Source organism: Mustelus asterias, chromosome 19, assembly GCF_964213995.1.
Source record: "Mustelus asterias chromosome 19, sMusAst1.hap1.1, whole genome shotgun sequence".
NCBI lineage: Eukaryota > Metazoa > Chordata > Chondrichthyes > Carcharhiniformes > Triakidae > Mustelus > Mustelus asterias.
Window position 1 is genome coordinate 19,732,072 of NC_135819.1, and position 12,108 is coordinate 19,744,179.

General features: G+C 51.8%; 1 protein-coding gene across 2 annotated transcripts in view; it reads right to left on the reverse strand.

The window, feature by feature from the left end:
• The window catches only part of LOC144507540 (lysophosphatidic acid receptor 1-like), a 70,719-nt gene that overhangs the window by 24,538 nt on the left and 34,073 nt on the right, over window positions 1-12,108 (reverse strand). For both annotated transcript variants that reach the window (XM_078234680.1, XM_078234679.1), the window contains exon 2: window positions 1,354-2,119. In XM_078234680.1, coding sequence (XP_078090806.1) covers window positions 1,354-2,086 — 733 coding nt within the window. In that variant the 5' untranslated portion in view covers window positions 2,087-2,119. The remainder of the gene's footprint in view (window positions 1-1,353; window positions 2,120-12,108) is intronic.

Here is a 12,108-nt window from a genome sequence, read left to right on the forward strand (position 1 = left end):
GCCCCTCCGATTTCTCTTTGAAAAGCATCGAACATCTCCGCTTCCATAGGAATGTAGGAATCAGGGGCAGAAGTCGGCAAACTCAGCCCTTCGAGCCGGCTCCGCCATTCAATCAGATCATGGCTGATCTCTCCCTGGTCTCAAATCCACCTCCCCACCCGTTCCCCTTATCCCCTTTTTTTAAAAATCAGAAATATATCTCTCAACGATTCAGACTCCCCCGCGCTGTGGAGCAGCGAGTTCCACAAATTCACCACCCTCTGCGAGAAGTCGTTCCTCCTCATCTCAGTTTTAAATCTACCACCTCTCAACCTAAACCCGTGACCTCTCGCTCGAGATTACCCCACAAGGGGAAACATCTGGTCTACATTTCTCTACTTTATCAATCGCTGTTAGAATTTTATATACCTCAATCAGATCCCCTCTCATCCTTCTAAACTCCAGCGAGTACAAGCCCCAAACTGTTTAATCTCTCCTCAGACACCAACCACTTCATCCCCAGAATCGACCGGGGGGGGGTGGGGGCTTACATTAACACTGCAATGAAGCTATAAAATTCTAACAGGACTAGACAGGTTAGATGCAGGGAGGATATTCCTGACGGTGGGGGAGTCCAGAACCAGGGGTCACAGTCTGAGGATTCGGGGTAGGCCATTTAGGACGGAGGTGAGGAGACATTTCTTCACCCAGAGAGCGGTGAGCTGTGGAATTCATTACCACAGAAAGCAGCAGAGGCCTAAACATTGTATGCTTTCAAGGATATAGCTCTTCATAGAATCCCTGCAGTGCAGAAGGAGGGCACTCGACCTATTGAGTCTGCACTGACCACAATCCCCGTAACCCTATGCATTTACCCCAGCTCATTCCCCTGACACTAAGAGGCAATTTAGAATGGCCAATCCACTTATATCGACAACAATCCCACCCAAACCCGACTTCCATAGCCCCACGTACTTATCCTGTTAATCCCCCTGACACTAAGGGGCAATTTGGCACGGCCAATCAACCTAACCCGCATATCTTGGGACTGTGGGAGGAAACCGGAGCACCCAGAGGAAACCCACGCAGACACGAGGAGAACGTGCAGACTCCTCGCAGACAGTGACCCGAGCCGGGAATCGAACCCGGGTCCCTGTGAGGCAGCAGTGTTAACCACTGTTAACCATCGAGTTGGATAATCAGTCATGATCATAATGAATAGTGAAGCAGACTCAAAGGGCCAAATGGCCTACTCCTCCTATTTTCTATGTTCTTAAGTAGGATGCAGGATTCTAAGTTGGGCAGAATGGACTGTTCCTGTCCTGGAAGTACCGAGAAACACTTTAGAAACTGCAGGAGTGCGAAAGGACTTACCCAAAACCAAGAACACAGTCTTCATGAGGTTCATCATGGTCTCTTTGTGCCGATTCTGGGCGTTTGTGTGCTGTGACATCCGCTTGGTTTTCCCCTTGACGTAGCAGTAAATGTGCAGGTAGTTTAGCAGCATGACACAGAAGATGAGGAGGTTGGAGACGGCCCAGAAGACCAGGTAGCTCTTGCTGTAGAGGGGCGCCATGCGCGAGCAGCTGTCCAGCTGGCACAGGCAGTTCCAGCCCAGGTGCGGGATGAAGCCGATCAGGGTAGCCGTGCACCAGATGCAGCTGATCAGTACAAACACCCGCTGGTTGCTCATCTTGCTGTGCAGCTGAAACTGGAAGACGGTCTGGTGGCGCTCCACCGCGATGGCCAGCAGGTTGGCGACCGAGGCGGTCAGGCTGATGTCCAGGAGGCTCTGCCGGATGAACCAGGTGCGGACGGTGAGCTTGATGGTGCGGGGGCCGGTGTTGAACATGAGGAACATGTAGGCGATGCCCGAGAAGAGGTCCGCGGCAGCCAGGTTGGCGAGCAGGTAGAAGATGGGGTAGTGGAAGCGGCGGTTAATGGCAATGGCCACCATGACCAGTAGGTTGACCAGGATGACGATCACACACACCAAGAGGCCCAGAGAGACCACCAGCTTGTCTTTGGTCCTCCAAATCTTGGTCATCTCCTTGCCCGTGCTATTGTAGAAGAACCAGACCGTCTGGTTGTAGTAACATTCCCCCATCGCGTCTCTCACTCGGCCAATCCTGGCTTGCACCTGAAAATCAAAACAACATCAAGCCAATCCAAACCACGCACAAACTCAGACTGGATAATCAGTCATGATCGTAATGAACAGCAGAGCAGACTCGAAGGGCCGAACAGCCTACTCCTCATATTTTCTGTATTCCCAAGTAGGATGCAGGATTCGAAATATCTCTTCTCTCACCAACCAGGGTGGCACGGTGGTTGGCATTGCTGCCTCACAGCGCCAGGGACCCGGGTTCAATTCCCGGCTTGGATCACTGTCTGTTTGCACATTCTCCCCATGTCTGCATGGGTTTCCTCCAGGTGCTCCGGTTTCCTCCCACTGTCTGAAAGACGTGCTGGTTAGGTTGCAGTGACCCGAACAGGCGCCGGAGTGTGGCAACTAGGGGAATTTCACAGTAACTTCATTGCAGTGTTAATATAAGCTTACTTGCGACTAATAAATAACTTTATCCATTCATGTACCTGTCCAAATGTCATCTCTGCATGCTCCAGTTTCTTCCCACACACCAAAGATGTGCAGGTTAGGTGGATTTGCCATGCTAAATTGTCCCTTAGTGTCAGGGGGAATAGCAGGGTAAATAGGTGGGGTTACGGAGATAGGGCCTGGGTGGAATTGTGGTCAGTGCAGACTTGATGGGCCGAATGGTCTCCTTCTGCACTGTACGGATTTCTATGTTTCTAACCACTAATTTCCTTTGTTCCTCCTTAACATTGAAACCTCAACCAAGTTAAAAATATGAAATAGAATTAGGGCAATGGTTTAACAATAAGGGGGCCTCCCCTTTAATACGGAGACGAGAGGAAAATATTTCTCTCAGAGGGTCACGAGTCTTTGTAACTCCCTCCCCCGGGGAGCAGTGGAGACTGGATCATTGTGTTTTTTAAGGCAGAGGTAGCGGGATTGTTGACTAACAAGGGAGTCATAGGTTACCAGAGTAGGCTGATTGTGGAATCGAGGCCAAAACCAAATCAATGTATTGAGTGGGAGAGCAGGCTCAAGGGGCCGAATGTCCTGCCTCTGCTCCATGTTCATACAGTCATCAATCACACTGCTTGTGGGATACCTTTGGGCGCAAATCGGTTGCCGCATCTAACCTCACAACGCGAATTGTGCGTCTGACGAGGAAACAGATGAGTTATACTTGTTTGTGGGCATTAGAAATTTGCTTTTGTGTATTTGAGTACCAAGGGTTAAAACTTCAGTTTAGCTTCATGTTAAACAAAGGTGCCTGCACGTCTGTAGTTTAGTTCACTTTAAACTATGCCTGCATTGTTAGTTCATTAACACTGAAATAAAAGCAAAATCTTGTGGATGAAATCCAAAAATAAAGACAGGAAATGAGGTAATTGAGATTTTACGACATAAAAACAATTACAGGCTTTCAAAAAAAAAAACTAAGCTGTTGCTTGGCAACCAGAGGCTCTCGCCAAAAAGTCTTTGGAGTTCAGTATGGAACCAGGTAACCCAGAAGCAAGGAGTTTTCCATAGAAAGTAAGGGGGAGAAAGCAAGTCCCGGGAGCTAAAGAACAGAAAGTTCCAGAAACCAGAGGAGGAAAAATTAAGTCCCAGGACGGCTGGAGAGAAAAGGAAAAAGAGCTGGAATGTGAACAAAGTACTGTTTGATGAAGTTAAAGGGACAGAGAGAGGCCCCCAGTTAAGGCGTAGTCCTGGAGAAGCTGGCTAGCAAGCAGCTAGATAAATGAAGTAATCATAAGATTGGCGACACCTTAATACAGCCTGTGAAGCCATAAGTGTTGGCTGGGTACCTGACTAGTGTTCTGGAAGCTTGAATGCACGCGGCATTCCAGGGCAGAGAAATGCTGAATGGAGAGGTTGAAATCCTGGATGAGGATCCTCGGTGAAAACATCTAAGAGGAAGCGTTGTTTGGGAGAAACTTCCAAGCGAGAGTGAAGTTTCATGGAATCCCCACAGTGCAGAAGAGGCCATTCGGCCCGTCCAGTTTGCATCAATTCTGACAGGGTATCATATCCAGGCCCTCTCTCCGCCCTATCTCTGTAACCCCACACATTTACCATCCATCTAACCTACACATCTTGGGACACGAAGGGACACTTTAGCACAACCAATCCACCTAACCTACACATCTTTGAACACTAAAAGGGCAATTTAGCACGGCCAATCCACCTGACCTGCATATTTTTGGGCTGTGGGAGGAAACCGGGGCACCCGGAGGAAACCCACGCAGACACGGGGAGAACGTGCAAATGCCACACAGAGGCACCCGAGGCTGGAATCGAAGCCGGGTCCCTGTGAGGCAGCGGTGCTAACCACTGTGCCACCCCGAGGGTTTCGAAACTCTTATGTTAAAGTCAGCATTTCAGTGACACCAGTTGGCTCAGAGCGACAAGCGCCTGGGAGCAATTAATGAAGAATCCACAGAGATTGTAGAGGGCGTCTGTCATCACTTGGTTTGTGTGTGTGTGTGTGTGTGTGTGTCTAACCACATTTCACCCATTGGCTCACAAGCACTGCCTACTTACTGTAGACATTAGAATATATGACACACTTTGTAACAGTGTGTAATCATTTGAAATCTGTAGAGAGCTGCAACGTTGGGGCAAAGGAGTTAGATTTAATCTTTTCCTGTTTAATAAATGGTTCATTCTCCTGTTAAAAGCTAATCCGCAGTCCGACCACTCTCTTCATTCACTTCTCGTAACAAAAAATAGTTACAATCAACTGAGCCAAGGTTGTAACATTCTGAAGAATCTCACCGGCTGCAACGTCCTCCTCCAGGAGCAATAAAGTTTATTTATTAGTCACAAGTAAGGCTTACATTAACACTGCAATGAAGTTACTGTGAAATTCCCCTAATCGCCACACTCCGGTGCCTGTTCGGGCCAATGCACCCTAACCCAGCACGTCTTTCAGACTGTGGGAGGAAACCGGAGCACCTGGAGGAAACCCACGCAGACACGGGGAGAATGTGCAAACTCCACGCAGACAGTGACCCAAGCCAGGAATCGAACCCGGGTCCCTGGCGCTGTGAGGCAGCAGTGCTAACCACCGCGCCGCCCAGAAAAGGCAAGTACTTTCTACAAGACAGAAACCAGACTCCAGCCAGTTTCTAGTGTGTCATCCACCACCTCATCCCGTGCTACCCCAATCAGCTGTGATCGAGAGAGCGGGAATGGGCCGGTGTGGGACAGCGAGGTTCGCAATCCTGGAAATACTAAGGACGTTGGTACGTCGCAGCATCCCTGCCTGTAACTGGCCAACTCCAGAAAGACCCAGGATCCAACCGGGCCCGGCCTTCCTGCATTCAATGGCTACTGAATGGCGGCACGGTGGCACAGTGGTTAGCACTGCTGCCTCACAGCGCCAGGGACCCAGGTTCGATTCCCGGCTCGGGTCACTGTGTGCGGAGTCTGCGCGTTCCCCCCGTGTCTGCATGGGTTTCCTCCGGGTGCTCCGGTTTCTTCCCACAGTCGAAAGATGTGCTGGTTAGGTGGATTGGCCATGCTGAATTGCCCCTTAGTATCAGGGGGATTAGCGGGGTAAATGTGAGAGGGTTACGAGAATCGGGCTTGGGTGGGATTGTGGCCGGTGCACTCGATGGGCCGAATGGCCTCCTTGTTCACTGTAGGGATTCTAACCAGCAGGAACTTATTCTTATCTGGAGAATAAGGGGGCACTTGCTAAGTGGCACACAGGACATTTCCCTCCTACCCCCAACCCCACCCCACCCCCCGAGAATGGAGGCCTCCACCCCACAAGGGGGAGCCATGAGCACTGGGCACAAGGAGTGAGCGGGAGGGTGGGAGACTGAGAGGCACGGGGTACATGGGGCAGCAGCACGGTGTGTGAGCTTCCACTCTCTCCTTGGTTTCCACTCCACCTACCACTGTGGGTTTGGAGTGGAAACCAAGTCTTCCCAATATTGAGGTGCAGGAATCTCCCACACTCCTGGAACTGGATAATGGACAAGAAAGCTCCATAGTTTAGAGGGGGAGGGGGAAGGGGAAGGGGGTGGGGGGAGGTACCTGGGGGACATCAGAGGAAACGGTACAGGATCTGGGAGAGAAGTGATTGGATAAGAATGGAATTGGGAAGGACCAGTCCCAGCCATGGGGAGCGGAGGAGGATGGCGTCGGCCTTGTCAGGGTGGGTATGGGCGAGAAGGGGAAGTTAACCCTGAGTCACTGTCACACAGGACATCAATTGTGACTTTAACCAGAGACGTTTCATCCTGTGGCAGCAGCAGAAACCGGATTGGAGGGATTTACACACGACAAGGGGAGAATAGGCCCAATCACCATGACAACGAGCATCGACTGTTGTAAAAACCCATCTGGTTCACTAATGTCCCTTTAGGGAAGGAAATCTGCCGTCCTTACCCGGTCTGGTCTACATGTGACTCCAGAGCCACAGCAATGGGGTTGACTCTCAACTGCCCTCTGAAAGTGGCCCAACACGCACGTCATCCATTGAAGGGTAACGGGGGGGAAACGGGGCAACAAATGCTGACCTTGCCCGTGACGCCCAGCCCCATAAACAAAACACAGACAACCCCGAACCCCATCTTCCTTTAGGAGTGACCGCTCCACCGTTTCCTAAGGTGGCCACCTCTGGTTGGTGAGGGCCTGTCACGTGACCCTCCCTGCATCCGCCCATTGGCCGCCTGACATGTCCGTTCTCGCAATAACCGCTTGCCTTGCAGCCAATGGGAAAGGAGGTTCTTTGTTAGTCTATTCGCTCACTCGGTCCGTAATATTTTATAACAAAGCAAGGAAACCAACAAAAATGCAGAATTGCAAGGGCACGACCAAGATGGATCAATTGTCAAGAGTTTCATCTTCAGTTCATGGCCATTCCCACAGGACTGGCAACCCAATGGCACCCGCAATGCCACCCGCCCTCCCTGTAGTCACCTTGGCGTGGCCTCAGCTTCTGAGACAGTGACCCAGACACAGGGTGAGGTCTTTCAGACAGAGGTGCCGACTGGCACTCAGACGGTGTCTAAATCCAGCCTGGCCACGAGTAAACATCAGACTGTTTACTGCTCATGTCTGGTCGCTCCGTCCCCGGGGCACAGAAGGAGCCCTTGTGAGTCGCACAAACACAGCCAGGAGGAGGAGGAGGAGAAAGTGGGCCTCTGGGACAGTCACAACAAGGTGAGTCTGAACACCACTCAGACTCGGGGCTGGGGGGGGCTCTGGCCACATAAATAAGCAGCGCTGATTAAAACTGCGCCTTGTTCCAAGCTGGGGTTAGCTGGTAGGCCGGCGACTAGGCCTGCCAACTCCTGAACACTGGGGGCCATTGTCAAGGTGAGCTCCGGCTGCTGAGGTCAGGGATCTGCCCATCTCCCCACCACCGGGGGTGCCCGCTCCAAGGGGACAACGCCAACACAACAGATCAGCGCTGCCAGCTATCACGGTGCTGACCCTGAGGGAGGGGACGGAGTCTGACCCTGAGGGAGGGGACGGAGTCTGACCCCGAGCCTCTGAAGGGATAAGCATCTTGCTGGCACTTCCACAGATTCACTCACTCACACCGTTCCTCAGCTCCCATCAGCCTGTGCTCTGAGAGAGTACTCCGAGACAGACACGCACGCACACACACACACACACAGACAGACACGCACGCACGCACACACACAGAGACAGACACGCACGCACACACACAGAGACAGACACGCACGCACGCACACAGAGACAGACACGCACGCACGCACACAGAGACAGACACGCACGCGCACACACAGAGACAGACACGCACGCACACACAGAGACAGACACGCACGCGCACACACAGAGACAGACACGCACGCGCACACACAGAGACAGACACGCACGCGCACACACAGAGACAGACACGCACGCACACACACAGAGACAGACACGCACGCACACACACAGAGACAGACACGCACGCACACACACAGAGACAGACACGCACGCACACACACAGAGACAGACACGCACGCACACACACAGAGACAGACACGCACGCACACACACAGAGACAGACACGCACGCACACACACAGAGACAGACACGCACACACACAGAGACAGACACGCACACACACAGAGACAGACACGCACACACACAGAGACAGACACACACACACACAGACAGACACACACACAGAGACAGACACACACACACACAGAGACAGACACACACACACACAGAGACAGACACACACACACACAGAGACAGAGACACACACACACAGAGACAGAGACACACACACACAGAGACAGAGACACACACACACAGAGACAGAGACACACACACAGAGACAGAGACACACACACACAGAGACAGACACACACACACACAGAGACAGACACACACACACAAGACACACACACACACACAGAGACAGACACACACACACAGAGACAGACACACACACACAGAGACAGACACACACACACACAGAGACAGACACACACACACAGAGACAGACACACACACACACAGAGACAGACACACACACACACAGAGACAGACACACACACACACAGACACACACACACACACAGAGACAGACACACACACACAGAGACAGACACACACACACAGAGACAGACACACACACACAGAGACAGACACACACACACAGAGACAGACACACACACACAGAGACAGACACACACACACAGAGACAGACACACACACACAGAGACAGACACACACACACAGAGACAGACACACACACACAGAAGACACACACACACAGAGACAGACACACACACACAGAGACAGACACACACACACAGAGACAGACACACACACACAGAGACAGACACACACACAGAGACAGACACACACACAGAGACAGACACACACACAGAGACAGACACACACACAGAGACAGACACACACACAGAGACAGACACACACACAGAGACAGACACACACACAGAGACAGACACACACACAGAGACAGACACACACACAGAGACAGACGCAGAAGGGGAGAGAGCTGGGGAACAGAAGTAGTGAGATAGAGGGAGAGTGAGAAAGAGACCCAAGGGCAAAAACCAGGAAACATGAAAGAGAAAGAGACTCAATGACAGAGTGGGGGTGATAGAGAGGACAGTAAGAAGTCTCACAACACCAGGTTAAAGTCCAACAGGTTTATTTGGTAGCAAAATCCACTAACTTTCGGAGCGCTGCCCCTTCGTCAGGTGAGTGGGAGTTGTGTTCACAAAGAGGGCAAATAAAGACACAAACTCAATTTACAGAATAATGATTGGAATTAGGTTACGCATTCCAACCAATGCCGGCATCTCTATATCGTGGTAGAGAGGGACAGAGATGCTAAAGGAAAGATAACTTGCATCATACCTGGAGTGAATGCTTTGTGCTAACCGGTGCCAAATTCAGATACAATAGTTAGAGTCCAGGCTAACTTCACAAAATACCCCGGAGCTCCTACTCTCATTGGCAGCACGGTGGCACAGTGGTTAGCGCCGCTGCGTCACAGCGAGGGAGGACAAGGCAGGCAGACACACCCTCCACGCCATGTGCTTCAGAGGCAGTGGGAGTGAGGGGCCTCAGAGCAAGAAGCAAGCGCTAAGTACCAAAGCAACCCAGGGGAAAAGGTTAATGACTGAGAAGCCAGCCACGGCCCAGTGGCAGCACGCGTGCCTGGCAGGGGGAGGGGAGGCCGTGCCCAGCAGGGGGAGGAGGGGGGGGGGGGGCTGTTCTATATCAGCACTCAAGCCAAGATCGAGACAAACACACAGCCTGACCCTGACCTTCACCCCTTGGAAACGAATTAAAATTCACCAAAACAGGAAAAGCCTTCCATCCGATCCCTGCCAGGCTCCCCACTGAATACAGACAGCAAACTCACACTCAGAAAACTTTCATTTATCAGTGTCACAAGTAAAGCTTACATTAACACAGCAATGAAGTTACGGTGAAATTCCCCTCGTCACCACACGCTGGCGCCTGTTCGGGTCAATGCACCCTAACCGGCACGTCTTTCAGACTGTGGGAGGAAACCGGAGCACCCGGAGGAAGCCCACGCAGACACGGGGAGAACGTGCAGACTCCACACAGGCAGTGACCCAAGCCGGGAATCGAACCCAGGTCCCTGTGAGGCAGCAGTGCTAACCACTGTGCCACTGAAGGCCAACTGCAGAATGCTAGTTATGCAGACGGCACACGACCCACTGTCCCTCACCCCTTCCCCGACTCACTGCTCCTGTCCCCTCGCTCTGTTCCCAACACCCCGTCCCTTGCTCCATTCTCCACAACCCCCCCTCCCCCCCCCCCCCCCCCCCTCAACCTTCAATCACTTTTACACCAGTGCAGAAGAGGCCTTTCGGTCCATCGAGTCCGCACCGACACATTAGCAACACCCAAACTCCCACCTGATCCCATATCGGATGGATTCCTATTCCAATTCCGTTTCCGCCCCCCCCCCGGGTCAGACAAGCCCGCCTTCACCCAGCCGTGCTGCTCAGAATTCACCCTCTAGCAAAACCCGAGTCCAGTCAGATTCATGTCTGAAGGGATATGGTGAAGAGGCAGGCAAGCAGAGAGGGCAGACACGGTCAAATTATGGTGGCACAATGGTCAGCGCTGCTGCCTCACGGCGTCAGGGACCCAGGTTCGATTCCCGGCTTGGGTCACTGTCTGTGTGGAGTTTGCGCGTTCTCCCCGTGTCTGCATGGGTTTCCTCCAGGTGCCCCGGTTTCCTCCCACGGTCCAAAAGACATGCTGGTTAGGGTGCATTGGCTGTGCTAAATTCTCCCTCAGTGTACCCGAACAGGCGCCGGAGTGTGGCAACTAGGAGATTTTCACAGTAACTTCATTGCAGTGTTAATGTAAGACCTAATTCTGACACTAATAAATAAACCTTACTTTACTTTTTTTTTTAAAACAGAGCTGTGCAGCGTAAACAGGTGACAGTTTAGTCTCCACTGCAGGTACCCTGGGCGAACTCAACACCTTTACTTGGTATATCTTTAACACAGTAAGGCAGCGTACGGGATACTTGCCTTCATTAGCCAAGGCGAAGAGTATAAGAGCAGGAAGGTTATAATGGAACAAAAACAGAAAATGCTGGAAAATCTCAGCAGGTCTGACAGCATCTGTGGAGAGAGAATAGAGTCTGGATGACCCTTCGTCAGAACATTTTCCGTTTTTGCTTCAGATTCCAGCATCCACAGTAATTGCTTGTATCTTAGATGGAGCTGTATAAAACGCTGGTTAGGCCACAGCTAGAGCACTGTGTGCAGTTCTGGTCACCACTCTGTAGGAAGGGTGTGATTGCACTGGAGAGGGTGCAGAGGAGATTCACCAGGATGCCGCCTGGGCTGGAGTGTTTCAGCGATGGAGAGAGGCGGGCGTTGTTTCCCTTGGAGCAGAGAAGGCCGAGGGAGGGACCTGATCGAGGTGTTGAAAATTATGAGGGGACATGGACAGGGGAGATGAGAACTGTTCCTCTTTAACCAGGAGGCTGAGATTGAAGGCAAGGGACAGGAGTTTGAGGGGATTTGAGGAAAATCTTCTTCACTCAGAAGGTGCTGGGATTCGCTGCCTGAGAGGGTGGGAGAGGCGGGAACCCTCACAATACTTAAGAAGCATTTAGATGGGCACTTGAAACGCCATCGTATACAAAGCTACAGAGCAGGTGCTGGAAAATGGCATTAGGATAGGTGCTTGATGGTCAGCACACACACAATGATGGGCCGAAAGGCCTCTTTTTTGTGCTGTAAAACACTACAACTCTAAGATGTCCCAAAGCGGCTTTCTGGGAGCACTAACTATTTCACATCGAGTGTTCACATCAAAGGGAAGTTGAGGCCAGTGAGCAGAAGGCTCAGGGAGGCCGGTGTTTAGTAAGGTGTTAAATGGATGGACAGAGAGGCAACTCCTTAGCTCAGGGCCCAGGCTGTCAACGGCGGAATGAAGGAAGCAGAAAACACAGAGTAGATCAGGTATGGAGGAGCGCAGAGACCTTTAAGAGCTAGAGGAGCTTACAGAGAGAGGGGGGGGGGGAG